Genomic DNA, 18,243 nt, shown 5'->3' with positions numbered 1-18,243 from the left:
AGTTGGCATTAACTATCAGTCTCCAAAGTTTTGTATTGGCCGGTGCACACCAAAACCCGCTAGCAGATCCGCAAAATGCTAGCAGATTTTGAAACGCTTTTTCTTCTTTTTCTGCAGCGTTTCAGCTAGCGTTTTGCGGGTTTGTGTAGCGGTTTTGGTGTAGTAGATTTCATATATTGTTACAGTAAAGCTGTTACTGAACAGCTTCTGTAACAAAAAAACGCCGGCAAAACCGCTCTGAACTGCCGTTTTTCAGAGCGGTTTGCGTTTTTCCTATACTTTACATTGGAGGCAGAAACGCCTCCGCAATCCAAAAAATGCCTCACCCCAGGAGTATGCGTTTCTGCAAGACGCCTCCCCCTCTGGTGCGCACCAGCCCATTGAGATACATTGACCAAGCGTATCCGCAGCCGCAAGCGGATCGCAAAACGCAGCCGAACCGCTCTGGTGTGCACTAGGCCTCTGTTGTTACAGGCACTTGGAGTTTCTGCTGTGTCCAAAGGAAAAATGTTTTAATTCTGTGTAGGAATGAGCTGCTTGATATGTAATGTGTGTGTACACTCCATGCTGCTGCAACAGGCAAACTCTCTCTGTTTTTGTAATGAAGCAACAAGCGCTGTTGTGGTAGAGTTTTGCTTTAACTGATATTTTCCTCTCTATTCTTCCTGCTGCCGACTCAGGAGTGGAGGTACAGGTAAGTCAATGGTTTGAGTTCACTGCTGTGACAAAGATAAGTCCTTTTATTGTAAAAAGATATCTGGAGTAGTCCAAAGGACCTTCCAGAAATACATGAAATATACACAGAGAGCACAGGATCCCCGTGTAGTTTAGTATTCAACTTCCTCGGAAAACCCATGCTCCCTCAGGTCTTTGAATCTTCTGTAAGAGGCGGATCTCTGCAAACAGGCGCCTCCTTAATACAGTCTATCTCTAAAGACACTGAATACTTGACTACCGAGGAAGCGGGCAAAGACCCATGAAACGTGTTGACTTTTTGAAGTCCAATAAAATCACCTATTTATTCTTTTAAAACTATATATATTTTGTTATGAGCTTTCCCTCCTACCTAATTGTCTATTAAAGAAACACTGTTGTCATTGGGGTGCCTCCCCTATCCCCGTATTTTAACGTGCAGTCCCAGCACAATTTATTTATGGGTAAGTGGCTATATCTATTGCTTAAAGTGTACCTGAGATGAAAGAAGTCTCCAGGTTTTATACTTGCCTGGGGCTTCCTCCAGCCCCCTTGAGGCCGCTTGGCCCCTCGCTGTCTCCCCGGCCCACTCCTGTCCCCCGCTGGTACTCTGGCTGAGACGCGCCTTGTCGCGCATGTATGACCCTGTAGCAGGGAGCGTTCCGTACCTGCGCACGGACAGGAGTGGCCTGGGGAGATGGCGTGGGACTGAGCGGCCTCAAGGGGGCTGGAGGAGGCTCTGGTAAGTATAAGGCCTTGTCCTTCCTGCAGTAGTTTGTGTCGTTCCACCCCCCCCCCCCCCCCACACACACACACACACACACACACACAATGGTGAGATTTCCCTGCAGTAGTTTGTGTCTTCTCCCCTCCCACAATGGTGAGATTTTCCTGTGGTAGTTTGTGTCCCCTCCCACAATGGTGAGGTTCCCCTTGTCTCCTCCCCTCCAACAATGGTGAGATTTCCCTGCAGTAGTTTGTGTCTTTTCCCCTCCCACAATGGTAAGATTTTCCTGCAGTGTTTTGTGTCTCCTCCCCTCCCACAATGGTAAGATTTTTCTGTAGTTGTTTGTGGGAGGGGAGGAGACATAGACTACTGCAGGTAAATCTCACCATTGTGAGGGACAGGAGACACAAACCACCGCAGGGAAATCTCACCAATGTGGGGGTCAGGAGACGCACACTACTGCTGGGGAACCTCACCAATGTGGGGGTCAGGAGATGCACACTACTGCTGGGGAACCTCACCATTGTGGAAGAGGTGGAATCACAAGCTTCTGGAGGTAGGTCTCACTATTGTAGGTGGGGCAAAGACACAAAATACATCAGTGAGATCTCGCCAAAGAAGGAATTTGGATATCCAGGGGATTCTCGTCAGTCAGTCTAAATATAAACTGACATTTAGGAATAAAGTTCATTTGTAATCTGGTAATTGTAATCTGGTCAGTTGCACACAGAAGAGCGTAGTCAGCCAGCTTATCGGGAGGGGGGGCTGGTTAGTAGCCAAAGAACGGAGAGGATGGCGAGGGAGCCCATGCAACTCCTGGGGCCAGGTAGATATAAATACAGCCATTATTCACGTATCAGGTATACTTTAAGTATAAAGTTTGTCAAAGTTTGTTTGAACAACACATTGACATGAGCCGTACAAAACAGAGCATTGTGCAGCAAAATATAAACGCCTGCACTGTGCGGCTGATTTCCTCCAGACAAAGCGGCAGCTGTGGAATTGTGAAGGTCGGGAGGAAATCACAACAGGAATCGTACCTTTCTGTCACCACAGTGCTCTGTGTGACTTCAGAGAGAAATCAGGCCATTCTTCTCTTTGTAATTATCTTGTTTGTTTTTGCTGCGCTCCTCCTGGGCTTATTGTACCATTGTGTGTATTCAAGGCGGGAATTAATTGTACCACCCACGAGGATCCGTACAGTATAAACAATCCCCACCACCCCAGGGGGATTCTGCCCCATCGATCTTTTGTTTGTGCGGCTGAAATGAAATTCAAGTCTGTAATTAGACACGATTATAATGAGCGCGTATGGAAGATAAACTGGAAAAATATGTTCTTTGTTTTCAGTTGAAACTGGCAAAAAGTCGCTCTATAACGTTTGTTATGGAAAGTAAAGTATAAAACTTTTCAACTTATCTCGGGAAACTAAAGTTCATGCAACCCAGCATATGTCATGCCAGATCAACACCTCCTCTCTTGCTTTTGACAGGTCCTCTTTATAATAAGGACCAGCTGTTAGTGTTGTAATAAAGCAGTCCTTTCCCTCTGCAGGTCAGTCCAGGCCTCTCGTAGGAAGAAGGAGAGCAGGAAGAAGTTGAAGCGGTACTTACTGATCGGATTGGCCACAGTGGGAGGCGGCACGGTGATCGGTAAGAGATGTTATAAAATAGTGATCCAGAGTGTCATCCTCTGAACTGACTGAAGGATGAACCATACTTAGTTTTCTATAGCAGCCAATCCGATTGTAGCTTTAATGGCTCCAGGACAGAACGGGAGAGATTGGTTGCTTGGGATAAATAAAATGTAACTTCCGTTAGGCCTGATACACATGATGCAAATTCCCGCCCGACATCTCGAATCGATAATTCCCGACATGTACATTCTTCTCCCGTGGAGTGAAAGGATGTTTGACTTTTGCTGCAAAAAGAGCGATCAGTGTTGGTTGTCTATGGGTAGGGTTTGCGGTTGGTGCCGCTGTGGTCCACTAGGATGATGGGATGAATGGTTATATGGCCGGGCCGAGGAGTAACCTCACCTAAATTGGTGGCTGGTAAGTCCGTATCGCCTTCCCAGCTGTATAGCTTTCTCCTTCTCACCAGGGACCAGGCATGCGGCTCTGTAAGGCTCCTGTTGTCCTCCGCTGGGGGTCCTTGCGAAGCTGGTGCCTGTGATAACTGGCTACACACAGCTCCTGCACTCTGCGGGTGCACTGCGGTCCAGTGAGCGGCAGGTGGTATTAGTGGCTGGACGGGGGTTTCATATCAAACTTATTTTGAGTATTTTCTTCCTTGCTGGAGGCTTCAAAGGTATTTAAATAATGTGAAAACATCTCTTGTGAGAAAACTCAGAAGAAAGGTTAATTGAATAGGACCCTTATCTGTCTAGAATCAATGTCTACATGACTGTCTATATCTCATGAACACTCTCTTATAGTTGAGATTAAAGGGTACTTGAGACAGGGACTATGGGATGATTGATACATACCTGGGGCTTCCTCTAGCCCCATGAGGTCTGTAGGCTCCGTTGCTTTCCTCTCTAGCCGCTCCATTCATTTGGAAAAGTTCCCGGTATTCGGGCCAGTCGCGGGCAGTTGTCGGCCTCTGCCCCCGCTATGCTCCCGTGCCCAGGAGCGTTCTGCTCCAGCACAGTTCTACTACGCAAGAGCAGAACGCTCCCAGGCACAGGAGCACGAGGGGAGCAGCGCGCGGCCTGGCTGTGCATGCGCAGAAGAGCGCGTCCGGGCAGAATACCGGGAGCTTTTCCAATTGAATGGAGCCACCAGAGAGGACAGAAGGGGAGCCTACAGACCTCATGGGGCTAGAGGAAACCCCAGGTAAGTATAAATCATGCCATTATCACCATCTCAAGGTCACTTTCAAAAGGTTTGATTATTTATGAGATACGTTTTGTGAATCAAGCGCTTTAATAGTTTCCTGTTAGCAAAGTTTGGTCTTACAGTCTCTCACCCCCTACTTCCTGTAACCTAGAAGTCCCTCCTCCTCATACAGACACAAGATTTCTCCTGTAATACAAGGAATTGTAGTCTGGCATCTGTTGTTGTTCCTACTTTGGGCGTTACATGAACACACCTAATTGCTTCTTCTATTGCCTGACTTCAGTGAGGACAGAAAATGAGCTGCAGTGCAGTTTCTTAAAGAGTAATTTTGGAACTTTAACTCAGGATTGAACTTCATCCTAATCACTAGATGATACCCCCTTTCCCACGAGAAATCTTTACCTTTTCTTGAAAAGATTGTCATGGGAGGTCTGTATGGCTGATCTTGTGGTGTAACCCCTCCTACAGTGTGATGTCATGACCATGCCCCTGACAGTTTCCTGTCTGTGAACCTCTTTGCATTGTAGGAAATAAAATCTTTTTCCAACTGCCAAGCGAACAGCATCTCACTCTGTGCATAGAGAGCTCTCAGTAACCAACATTCGGTACAGATCACCTGACGGGACTAAAGATGTCACCACCAGTGATACATTTCAGAATGTAAATCAGGGAGAGGAAAGATTTTACAATAGGCCAACACTGACTAAATAATCTATAAATTAATATTGTAAAAAAAAGAAGCAATTTTATTCAGTATGTCATTTTCACTACAGTTCCTCTTTAAGTTGATCCACCAAACAGACATTATGTTCACCACTTGTCTCCTGTACGCTGTTCATATGTAATCATTATGCGGTTTCCTATTAGAATCTTTCTCTGTCAGTTTAGCGTTTAGTTAGGCTCTTATGTTATCCATTCGCTTTGGTGTATTCCGGTATAACGCCGCTGATTATTCATACCGTCAGGTCTCACCGGCGGATTGGCCGCTCCCCTGGTCGCCGCCGGAGCAGCCACTATCATTGGAAGCGCAGGAGCAGCCGCATTGGGCTCCACGGCCGGAATCGCCATCATGGCGTCTCTGTTCGGGGCAGCCGGAGCCGGCTTGACTGGTAAGTGGCCAGTTATAGAATTGTCAGCACTGCCTACTAAAGTCCCATACACACGCAAGATTTTTGTTGCAAGATTGATAAAATCTAGTGTCGATATGCAGCTGTCCCACTATGTCATTTAGCAATGCATTGGGCTCTAGTAACTTCTCATAAATGACTTACTTGTCACCTTAATGGTAAAAATAACCTTTCAGCACATTTACAAGCAAAATAATCACTCAAAGTAAGCTGTCCTTTAATTATATTTTTGCTCTTTTCGAGCTTAAAAAAGTAACAAACGGTAGATAAGGTGAAAACAGAGCAAAACTAGTGAAAAAGGTTTGTGAATCATGTCCATTGTCACATAACGACAATCGTATGCAGTGTTCTTATTGCCATCGCCCCACTCTGCGGTTATAAACTGGACATGGGGAAAATGGGAATGTGTGAAAAGGCCCATAGGTAAGCATGGGTGCATTTTGCATGCCTGTTGGGTAATGGTCTGACCTGAACATTAGTGGCAAGACTGATTAAAAAAGGCAAAGAAGTTTTTTTTGTCTGCAGGATACAGTCCTTGTGAGCAGTGGCGAGATAATTATCCTCCCTGAAAAGCTTATTAAATGCACTTAATGATATAACATAGCCTTCCAGTGACAGGTCCCAGCTGTGCTGTACTGCGAGCTTAGGGAACTTAGGATTTTTACACAGATGTCATTACTAAGGTAAAAAAAACAAGTAGGATAACTATATGGGTAATAAAGAGCAGGGAAGCAATTTTTATTATATGTTACTGCCAGACTGTCATTCCACTTAAAGGCCGATACACACTTAATAATAGCCATCCGAAAACAATTATCCCTGATCATTGTGGGCCATTTCTTTTCTAAACAAACACGCTGATTGGCTCTCTGCTAAGCTAATAAACTGTCGGGGCATCGGGAGACATCTGTACAAACTGAGGAAAAATGCCTGTAATAATGTGTGATTGTTTCAGGCGACCTGAGTTGTAAAGGCGCGGGCCTTCAGTAAATTACAGCCAGATCGGCTGCTCCCGAGTGAACCTGGCAAAGATGAATGATGCCATATTTGTGGTTTGTAGGATACAAGATGAAGAAACGAGTTGGAGCGATAGAGGAGTTTGAGTTTTTGCCTCTCACCGGAGGAAGCCATCTCCACATCTGCATCGCCATCACCGGCTGGCTCTCCACCGGGAAATACGGTACGTTCCTGGCGATGGCTGAGGATGTCATAGGCTGATGATGTCAGACTCTGGTGTGAGAGTCATAACACTGAATATGCCAATCAGAAAAACATACAGTGCCACCTTGTAGCATTTTTTTTTTGTTTGTTTGTTGTTGTTTTTAGCACACACACAGTCTATGCATAGTTTATTCCATATACCAGCAAATTTATTAACGTAAAAGGACACCTGAAATAGGTTAAAAAGATAGATTACATAGTTAATATTTGGTAGCCTTTGGATGGTCCAGAGGCTTCTCATATCCTCGTAGTGCCCCCTGTTTCAGCGCAAGGTCAGATGCCTGTTCTACAGATTTTGTCAAATGGCTATAGAGGGTCCCAGTGCTGCATTTGTGGGCTGTAGGAGGTTCCAGAGGCTTACTACTTCTGAGGTATCTCATAGCTCCCAACTCCCAAAAATCTGCAAAAATAGCATTGCAATGGCCCCATTGGCTGCATACAATTTGCATAACTTTCACATGCAAGTTGGAATTGTTGACCATCTCTAGTGGATGTATGTTCTGCTGTATGGCAGAGGCTGTGGCAACATCTAACTTAGGACATTTTCTTAGGCAGCTTTGCAGCCCCCTGGCACAGCCTCCTGCACTCCACCGAGCAATACTGCCTGGCCTGGGAATCCAAGTACCTGATGGAACTGGGAAACGCAATGGACGCCATACTGAACGGCCTGGCCAACATCGTGGCTCAGGAGGCTCTGAAGTACACCATCTTGTCAGGTAAGTGCAATCTGCACTGCGGGGTGCTGGTATCACTCCTGGTGCTGTAACACTACAAGTCCCAGCATGCTCCACAGGTATACGCACCACATTCCTAGCTGACCACGCCTTCCTTTCCTCTGCAGGCATTGTGACGGCGTTGACGTGGCCGGCCTCCCTCCTCACTGTGGCCAGCGTGATTGACAACCCCTGGGGCGTGTGCCTGAGCCGATCGGCAGAGGTGGGCAAGCACCTGGCACATATACTGCTCAGCCGACAGCAGGTAAATGATAGACGGGTCTGTCCTGCTATGATATTATCTCTTTAAAGGATGCGTCTCACCGCTTTCCACATAGCGTCTTTCTCTGCAAATGCTGATTGGTTCAGAACACAGTGCATGTAGAAAGCGAAATGGCATTTGCACATATTATACCCACGTTATAGCTGGATTTGCATCTGATATATACTGCATATTTAACCATTTCAGCCCACGGGTATGTTTCACCTTATGGACAAGAGGAATCTTCACATTTCAGCGCTCCTCCCTTTCATTCCCCAATAACTTTATCACTACTTATCACAACAAAATGATCAATACCTTTTTTTTTTTCCTCCACCAATTAGGCATTCTTTGGGTGGTACATTATGCTAAGAATTATTTTATTCTAAATGCATTATAATGGGAATAATAACCAAAAAAATGATAAAAATCATTATTTCTCCGTTTTCAGCCAGTATAGTTTTAAAATAATACATGCTACCGTAATTAAAATCCACACATTTTATTTAGCCATTAGTCCTTGTTATTGCAACGTTAAAATTATATCCCTAGTATAATGTATGGTGACAATATTTTATTTGGAAATAAAGGTGCATTTTTTCAGTTTTACATCCATCACTAATTTTTATCCCATAGTTTAATAATAATATGCCATCTTGACATACGTATTAAAAAAAAAATATTCCCCCAAGTCAGAGGGTGTAATTTTACTATTTGGCCACAAGATGTCCCCACTGAGTACTTCCTATTCTTGTACAATAAGTACGCAATAGGAAGTAATGTGTTGCTACATTGTAACTAGGGAAGTGACACAGGCATCAATGGATGCCTGCGATGACGGTGGCCTAGAGGGGAGATTAATCTAACGATTGGCAGCGGAAATCGGCGGCGGGAGGAAGCGTGTTTAGAATGAGCACTGTTTTTGAACTAAAACGGTGTTTATTCTCGGCGTGCAAGAAAGGATTGGCTCAGGGGACTTCCGTCCCCTGCAGCCAGTCCCCCCACCCCCGTGTCCGGTAACAGTGCGATAGCGGGCACGATCGACCTGCACAGCCCCTCAAGCTGCAGGGACGTAAAGCTGCAGGGATGTGACTATCTCATCCCTGCGGCTGTAGCAGCTGCCACAGCGGCAGAAATGGTTAAAGGACCCTATCATGAAATTGATTGGGCTTGATTCATCAAGCTGCACTGCTAAAGCAGCACAGCTTCATGAGAGGAGCACGAGCTCAGCACACGCTGTCCTGTGGTAGTGCAGCATAGCGTGCGCTGGTAACTTACACATGCTCCTTGTAACTAACAGCCGCTCCACTCATCCCGCCCTGAGCCCCAGAAGGTCCAGTGGCTTTGTAGGAAGTGATCCTGGTGCTTTGATTGGCCCAATAGGCTCCCTATCAAGTGGATGTGTATTTCCACCAGCACTAGGTCAGGGGTAGCCCTGCATTGTATTCCCAGGTTATAGAAGGCCTGGGAGATCTGTTTTGAGCAGCTCAGCTGATCTAGAGACTCTGTATATGTTCACAGATGTTTTTATCATCATACAGAAAGTAATACAGCGGTGGCTGGATGGTGTGCTAGTTAGGGGCTCTGCCTCTGACATAGGAGACCTGGTTTCAAATCTCGACTCTTCCTACTCAGTAAGCCAACACCTATTCAGTAAGAAGTTCTTTGGGCAAGTTTCCCTAACACTGCTACGACTTACTGAGTGCGCTCTAGTGGCTGCTTCACAAGCACTTTGAGTCCGACAGGAGAAAAGCGCTATATAAAAAAAGGAATTATTATTATTAATACACAGGAAAAAAATAAGAAAAAAAAATCAGACTGCATTCTGAATCTTCACCACAAGGTGTCACCGAATGTTTCTTTTTTGCAAGACCAATACTGATGAACCATTGAAACATGAATTTCTCATGTTTGTCTTGAGCAGACACAACCAGCTCCTCCATCCTCATATCATTAATAGTGTCAATTAATTCCCTTCAATGGTCCATATGAATAGACTTCAGGGATACACACTTATCATCATCAAGCTCTAGCTTGAGCCCTTCTGCTGAGTTAACTTCCCTACCGTAATCCCCTTCCTGGTTTCACCTTCATGTTTCTGTTTTCATTTATGATGACCATTGTGCTGATTACTGTGCATGCTGTGGTTCTCCTCCTGGTGTTGATCTGTCTCTTTCTCTTCTCTTTTTTCTTCTCCTTCTTTTCGTTATTCCTTTCCATGCTCTCTTTCTTTCTGTTACGAAAAATGGTTCCAGAGGTTATCTGTTGGCCTCTTGATATTCCCTCAGCTATGTTTGTGTTCTTTCCCGAACAGCAATAATGCATTAGGCCTGTACACCATATTTCTGCTATTCTACTTGCATATTTTTGTCAGCTGTGCTATCTCTTTCTATAATGTTTGTATATTATTCATTGACCTTTTGAACCAATAAAACTTGATTTGCAAGTAAAAAAATCAGACCTTCGCCTCAATTCACTAAGGGCTGGTCAGTAAAAAAAATAATAATTTGAGAAAATACCACATGCGGGAATTTACTTTTTTTTTCTAAACTCACTTTTTCCTGCAGGCGTTGGTTTGTTGATAGTTGTCAAAAAACAATAATGGTAACATTGTGATATCCATGCTGGTCCTCCTCCGCTGCAGCCAAGCAGCTCAGTGCTGCCCAGATTGCTCTGAGAGACAAGGCTGTGTCTACCCTAAAAGTGGCCATACATCAGGCGACTTGGCGGCCGATCGACCATCCAATTCAATAATTATCAAATTGGATGAAAATCGTTGCCGCTAAGTGCATGCCCAACTGACAAAGCACCAATTTCGGGACAGAAATTCATCGCTTTGTCTATCACGCATGCAGCAAGATGTCGGGCCGAAGTTGCTTGGTCGGGTGTGTGGCAGTACGGCGCGATTTCTGAGCGAGCGACGAGACAACGAAACCCGTGCCGCAATGTATAAATGTGCCCACCTTGTGCATTTATACGTTACCAGTCCTGCTGCAGCCTCCGCGCAGTGTCCCGTAACCTCCAGGCGATATTCGGTATGCGCTACTGCCGCGTAGCGTCTGACGTCAGACGCTAGGCGCCTGTAGAGTGTACGGAGAGCCACCCGGAGGATTACGGACACCGCGCGTAGGCTGCTACAGGACAGGTAACTTATAATTGCACACATGGGGGGGGGCACATTTATACATTGGGGGGCAGCGGCGGTGCAGACACAGCGGGCTTATCCGATTCCCTGAAGATTTCATGCTGAAATCGAACGGTAATCTGCCTGTAGTGTATGGGCAGAATCTACAAGAGACAAATTTATCTCTAATCAGATTCGATTAGAGATAAAATTTGTCTCTTTGTCGAATCTGCCCACAATCTTTAGGTCTATGGACACCTTAAAGAGGAACTCCAGTGAACATTTTACTGTTGGCAGGTGATGTAGCTGCTGCATGGTTTTTGGCAGTTGTAAACAGCTATTTCCCACAAAAGTTCGAACTTTTCTTGTGGGAGGAGTTTCTTCTGGGAGGGGTTTCACCACAATATCAGTCATACAGCGCCCCCTGATGGTCTGTTTGTGAAAAGGAATAGATTTCTCATGTAAAAGGGGGTATCAGCTACTGATTGAGATTAAGTTCAATTTTTGGTCGGAGTTTCTCTTTAAGAGACGGGCTGTCTGCAGCGCTGGCCAGTGGGGGCACCGTGAGCCGGATCAGGTTTGTGCCTGGATGATGCTAAGCTGCAGTCTGGGTCTCCCATACGTGTGCACTGTGAGGCTTAGAGGGGGACATCCAGGGCACGGGGTGGGCTTATGTGTGTGTGTCTCTCCCATGCATGTCACCAGGAGCACATGGTGCTTGTGTGGCATCTGCTATATGGGGCGCTGCTGCCACACTGCTCTCCTGTGCTTCGCTGTCACCGCCACTGTCCTGATGTGCTGTCAGATCACCACTCATACTTCTTCATGCCTCATGAATAGGGATGGCAATGCTTAGGAGAACTCATGGAGAAGCATGTGATCAGTTTGATCAGCTGATAGATTTATAAGGCTCTGATTTGCTGTGATGACTTCCTCGTTTAACACATGATCATGACCAGCAAATCAGAGGCCTTATAAATCTATCAGCTGATCAAACTGATCACATGCTTCTCCATGAGTTCTCTTAAAGGGAACCTGAAGCGAGGAAAATTATTTAAAATAAACACATGACGTAGCTGCAAATGAATATTACATACTAACCTCACCGTCAGTTCCTCTCAGAAGCTCACCATTTTCTTCTGACAGTGATCCCTTCCAGTTCTGACAATATTTTATCAAAACTGAAATATATCCGTTGCTGTCAGTTATGTATCAGCAGCTGTCAGTTACAACTGAATGTGCAAGGTAATGTCCATGTTTCCATATGGCTCAAGTGATTGATAATACAGTTTAACAGTGTGCTGACCAGGAAGCTGTTATGGGGTAACGGCCATTATTAAAATGGAGTACGGAGAATTCCATTGATCACAAGTGGGACGCAGGAAAGGAGAAAGAGATTGATGAGTAGACTACACGGGAGGTAAGTATGACCTGTGTATGGTTATTTTGGCTTTTTATTTTAAGTTCAGGTTCTCTTTAAAAGGAACCTAAACTGAGAGGGATATGGATGTTTCCTTTTAGACAATACCAGTTGCCCGGCAGTCCTGCTGATCTCTGTGGCTGAATCACACACCTGAAACAAGCATGCAGCTAATCCGTCAGAACAGTCAGAACACCTGATCCGCATGCTTGTTGTGGGGCTGCGACTGAGTATTGGAGACACAGGATCAGCAGGAGAGTCAGGCAACTGGTATTATTTTACAAGGAGAAATCCATATCCTTCTCCGTTTAGGTTCCCTTTAAGCATTGCCATCCCTACTCATAAGTCTAATACAATCCCTTACATAGTTAAAGGGGGAATCTGATCTGTTCTTCTGTTAAGATTTACCTTTTGCCGTTGGAAGCACTCATGTCTCCGAATGCTTCCGTACACGGCCGCTCCATACTGCGCATGCGTGAGTGCACTTTCACGCCTGCGCTGTATGGAGCCGCTCGTCTTTACGTGGCGGCGAATTTGAATTGGGATCCAGCGCTGGATGGCGGGGACCATGAGGTGAACGGGGAGACTATTTAGGGCCTCAGAGCCTTCCCTCTCCTTAGGTTGATTTTTCTTTCTAAAGTTCGTTACAGATTTACTTTAAAACTGTTAACAAATAAACCTGGCAGAGATCTGAACAGTTTTTATTTCATTATGATACCATTACTCTCGCCTCGCTGCACTTTCTTAGTCGTGAGGCTACTTGAAGGGGTCTATGCTGCCTCCCTCACTCCAGGCCTGTTGCTCATAGGACTGCATTTCCCATGATTCCTAGCAGGGACTGTTAGCTACTAGACAGCTGATAGATTGTACCTCTGCTGGCCCTCCTGTGACATCAGAAGGTGTGAAACCAGAATCACAGTCAAGTAAATTGGAGACACACCCCCTGAACCACCCCCCCCCCCCCCTGCCGTCCCATGGAATGGACACGGAAGCACCTGACCTGAGCTCTCATGGTGCACAGTCCTCCCATCATTCTTGCACCTTTCTGACCCCTCCCATCTCTGGACCTCCCCTACAACACTAAACTGCAATTCAGGGCCATCAGGATTGCAAACGTTTGAGACGAGATTCAGGCAGTGTGTGAAAGGGCCCTAAGTATATGTCACTGATTATTGTACTACCACAAAAAAATACACCTGAGGAAGAGGGGGCTAACCCCAAAACATGTTGTGTATGTGCTAACACTTAGATAAACGCAAGTTTAACAGCCAGTTGAGTGCCTGCTTTGTTGTTATTTGGATTGACCTTGGTGGAGTGGTAACCCGCGGGAGGATTGTGCACTGGCTGCTAGAGCTTGTTTAAAGAGGACCTTTAGCGAAAAGGGGGATAAAAATCAATACGTGGCAAAGTGAGAAGTAGAAGAGACATCAAGAAATGATTGATATTCGCCATGTAAATTGTTCATGTTGTTTGAGCCACACTCAGCCTGCATGTCATCATCTTTACTACTGGCAGACAAGAAAAAAACAGCACCAACTGTCATTATCTATAACCACACCCCCTGACAATGTGATAGGCTAAACGTTTTTTTTTTATATATAGATATACATATGGACAGAGGGAAATACTGGTTGCTAGGCAGTTGGAAACAGCCGTTCATTCCAACAGTGCAACAAGGCTCCCACAGTGTGTGATGTCAGGACCTAGGTGCTGACATCACACTGTGGGAGGAGTTTCACCACAAGATCAGCCATAAAGACCCCCTTATGATCTATTTAAGGAAAGGTAAAGATTTCTCCTGGGAAAGGGGGTGTCAGCTACTGACTGGGATGAAGTTCAATCCTTGGTTACAGTTCCTCTATAAGCCTAGACTAGGTGATAGCTCCAGCATAACTGTGTGTGACATTGTACTACCAAAGCCTGGTCTGCTGGTTTCCAATGCAAAAGTCAAGGTATGAAGCTTATCACCTTGACAACAGCTATGGGGCTGGTTGAGGTCTCCGACTGTCATTCAGTTAAAAACGTAAATGATCTAATCAGTGGTTACTGCCATAGATTGATCTGTTATTTCCATCAGCCATCCATATTATTCCTCACAGTATCCCCCCTACCATTACAATGGTAACAGGCCCCATCCCCTCAGTTTACAAGGCAGTGATTACTTCCATGTTGTCTGAGCAGCGGTTGCTATGGTACTTATCTCATGGGTTTAAAGGATGTCTGTCTCCTCCTCTTCTCCCTCTATGAGCAGGTCTCACAACAGGTTGACCTTTTCTATAGGTCCCAGTCTTTTCAGTTTACGCTGCAACATCAAGTGATCTTCTTCAGAGTGTCATCCACACAGTCTTGTAACCTGGCAGCCATCTTCTCTCCACACCTTGGAAGAAGCTCTTGCACATTTTGACCACTCTAGAGCCTTCAGTTCAGTTTGTCTACCTTACATACCATTGCCAAAAACAAGGTGAACATCCACCTGCTGAAACAGGAGCTGTGATATCCTAGTCCTCTGTGTGGAGTAAATATGGAAGAAAATAGCGCCACATTTGGGTTGGGGTTGAACACATGACTTTGTGGCTGTCCTATTCCCAAATCAGGGTGGTACAGGCCATCTATTTCAACCTCTTGTCACACAGATTGAATTATGGGATATGAAGTTAAAACTGAAAATAATAATAATTAGCACAGATTATTTAGACATGCTATATTCAAGTTGGTAGATTTCCAACATTGCCCCATCAGTTTGAGTAATGTTTATTATTGTGTACTTCTGTAGCACTGACATCTTCTGCAGCACTTTACACAGTACATAGTCATGTCACTGTCCTCAGAGGAGCTTACAATCTATTGCTACCATAGTCCTAGTCTAATGTCCTACCATATTATTATTATTATTATTATTATTATGTAGTTATATTGCACTGACATCTTCTGCAGCACTTTACAGAGTACATAGTCATGTCACTGACTGTCCTCAGAGGGGCTCACAGTCTAATCCTACTATAGTCATAGTCTAATGTCCTACCATATTGTTATTATGTAGTTATATTGCACTGACATCTTCTGCAGCACTTTACAGAGTACATAGTCATGTCACTGACTGTCCTCAGAGGGGCTCACAGTCTAATCCTACTATAGTCATAGTCTAATGTCCTACCATATTGTTATTATGTAGTTATATTGCACTGACATCTTCTGCAGCACTTTACAGAGTACATAGTCATGTCACTGACTGTCCTCAGAGGAGCTTACAATCTATTGCTACCATAGTCCTAGTCTAATGTCCTACCATATTATTATTATTATTATGTATTTATATAGCACTGACATCTTCTGCAGCACTTCACTGAGTACATAGTCTGATCACTGACTGTCCTCAGAGGGGCTCACAATTTAAACCTACCATAGTCACAGTCTAATGTCTCTACCATAATATTATTATTTATTTATTTATTTATATAGCACTGGCATCTTCTGAGTTGACCAATCTCTGAAAAGTTCTTATAGATCAAAATAATTGCTCGGTATGTCCCAGCACACATTGCTGAGGCTGAAAGCGGCAGGTCCTCTTTAAGAAGAGCGATGTTACAGAGTGAGTGAGCTGATCTCTGACATGCTGAGCGTGTAGAGTTAGCTCTGAAGTACTCTCCTGGTTACTCACGCAGCTGCGCCTGACCAAGTGGCTGCACGGAGGATCCAGAGATGTGCCAGCCAGTAGCTTGGCATAATGAGCGTGGTGGAGTGTTTATTTATGAGAGCCGTCTCCCTGTGCAGAGCGCATATGCTCATTAGAGAGGGAGCTTCGGGAATCGTAATCACATGCTTATTCAACACCTGAGAGTAACCCTCCCGTGGCAGGTGTGTGCTCCCTCCCCTCACAGAGTGACTCATCTCCTCTCAGATCAATCAGTTACACCAGAGATGCCAGCCTGCATGGAGCTTGTAGGGGGGAAGCTAATTCAAGAGGACTGGTCATAGTGCGAACATGCTTTTTATATAAAAGGCACCTTCATTGGTAAATGTATGGCGTATCCAACAATTCGCCCTTTTATAAGCGTATCCCTAAAGGCCCATACCCACTGCGCAGTTTTCCCAATGATTTTTCCGATGACTGGTGAGTGTTTTTGAGCAAAGAGCGATTGTTCCAGGCGATTATGCAAACGATGTTTGGCAACGCGCAGAGATAATGACCTTCACCCGACGACGCCGTCGTATGTACCCATCCACAGAAAGACGGATCAGGGAGCGCTCGTCGTCATGGGAAGTTGCTGGGATCAATCTTCCTGGTCGTCAGGTGATTATTCAGCTTAAAGGGAACCTGAAGTGACAAGCATATGGATGCTGCCATATTTATTTCCTTTTAAGCAATACCAGTTGCCTGGCATCCCTGCTGATCCTCTGCCTCTAATACGTTTAGGCACAGACCCTGAACAAGCATGCAGCAGATCAGGTATTTCTGACATTATTGTCAGATCTGACAAGATTAGCTGCATGCTTGTTACTGGTGTTATTCAGACACTACTACAGCCACACAGATCAGCAGGGCTGCCAGGCAACTAGTATTGTTTAAAAGGAAATAAATATTGTCAGCCTCCATATTCTTCTCACTTTAGTTGCCCTTTAAAGTCAGTAGGAACTGTGGGGTGAAAAAAAAAAAAGCCAGATACTTACCTAAGGAGAGGGAAGGCTCTGGGCCCTAAGTAGCCTTCTCTCTCCTCTCCCGGTGCCCTGGGTGTAGTGCTGGCTCCTGTGTTTGAATCCCCTGCTGTGGGGGACTTCAAGAGCCGAGTCCTCCCGAAGACAGACGGCTTCATACTCACCCGTGCGCAGTCTGGAGCGGCCAGTCCTCGGGAGCACTCGGGTGCGAAGACTTTCCGAAGCCTTCTTTGGCAGCGGAGCGAGTAGTATTGCACTGAATTGGTTGAATACTGCTCCCGGGGACAGCGCTGCTCGGAGGGCCCTCTTCTTAGGTAAGTATCTGGCTTTTTTTTTTTTTTTTTACCCCACAGTTCCCATTGACTTTAAGAACATAAAACTATCTTTTTCATTACATTCTCAGCAGAGGATTTCTATCTTCATTGGTACACGTTGCAAAACCTCTTATTGCTTGTTTGGGTATCCTGTTCAGGTTTTCCATGAATGGTGTGCAGCATTGTGTTTACACATTGTCCTTTTCCAGGGACAGCGACCCGTCACTCTGATTGGCTTCAGCCTCGGCGCACGAGTCATTTACTTCTGCCTGCAGGAACTGGCGCAGGAAGCAGGTAATAGCCAAAATCTAATGTCCGTGTTTTGTTTTTGTCATGTCAATCACAAGCGGAACAGGTTACAGCTCAAAGGACCCTAGCTAGACCCATATAAATAATTGTGACCATAACAATGTATCTTGTATGGGAGGATTCCAAAGGAAAAAAACAAACTCCTTAACCTCCCTGGTGTTCAATTTCCCCAGGATTTCTGTGCAAAAAGTGATAAAATTAATTTTTCCTTTTTTTTCTTCCTGTAACTTGCCAAAATGTGTCAAGCAAGGGTCCAGTGTACAGTGCAGGAGAGCATTGATGTGTATGCACGCTTATACTGTTCACAGCCAGGGCCGGATTACCGACCAGGCAACAAAAGCAGTCACTTGGGGCCCCATTCAGAGTCAAAGGGGCCCCATCAGCACATAAACCAGCCCTCGCCATCCTGTCAGCGGTGGCTGGATGGTATAATGGTTAAAGGGACTCTGAGCAGTGCAGTAACTATGGAAAGATGCATATCATTTTAAAGCTCTCTTTCTCCTCTTTCCAATGATATATAAACCGCCGCCCTATGCCTTTTAGTTTTCGTTATTTTCGTGATCGAAATCGCGGCCATGGCAATTTCAATCACGAAAATAGCGAAAACTAAAAGGCGTAGGGTGGCAGTTTGTCTATCATTGGAAAGAGGAGAAAGAGAGCTTCAAAATGATATGCATCTTTCCATAGTTACATTGTATTACACAGGACGACTTTTCTCCATTCTTGTGTGGATAGTGTAGTGTTTAAGTGCTCTGCCTCTGACACAGGAGACCAGGGTTCGAATCTCGGCTCTGCCTGTTCAGTAAGCCAGCACCTATTTCAGTAGGAGACCTTAGGCAAG

General features: G+C 45.2%; 1 protein-coding gene across 1 annotated transcript in view; it reads left to right on the top strand.

Moving 5' to 3' along the window:
- The window catches only part of TMCO4 (transmembrane and coiled-coil domains 4), a 92,274-nt gene that overhangs the window by 50,099 nt on the left and 23,932 nt on the right, over positions 1 to 18,243 (top strand). The window contains exons 6-11 of the mRNA XM_068241749.1: positions 2,975 to 3,072; positions 5,225 to 5,368; positions 6,447 to 6,566; positions 7,159 to 7,323; positions 7,449 to 7,585; positions 17,303 to 17,387. Coding sequence (XP_068097850.1) covers positions 2,975 to 3,072; positions 5,225 to 5,368; positions 6,447 to 6,566; positions 7,159 to 7,323; positions 7,449 to 7,585; positions 17,303 to 17,387 — 749 coding nt within the window. The remainder of the gene's footprint in view (positions 1 to 2,974; positions 3,073 to 5,224; positions 5,369 to 6,446; positions 6,567 to 7,158; positions 7,324 to 7,448; positions 7,586 to 17,302; positions 17,388 to 18,243) is intronic.

This window comes from Hyperolius riggenbachi, chromosome 6 (genome assembly GCF_040937935.1).
Source record: "Hyperolius riggenbachi isolate aHypRig1 chromosome 6, aHypRig1.pri, whole genome shotgun sequence".
Classification (NCBI taxonomy): domain Eukaryota; kingdom Metazoa; phylum Chordata; class Amphibia; order Anura; family Hyperoliidae; genus Hyperolius; species Hyperolius riggenbachi.
The sequence above is the reverse complement of the archived record's forward strand: the minus strand, read 5'-3'. Positions and strand labels throughout refer to the sequence as shown.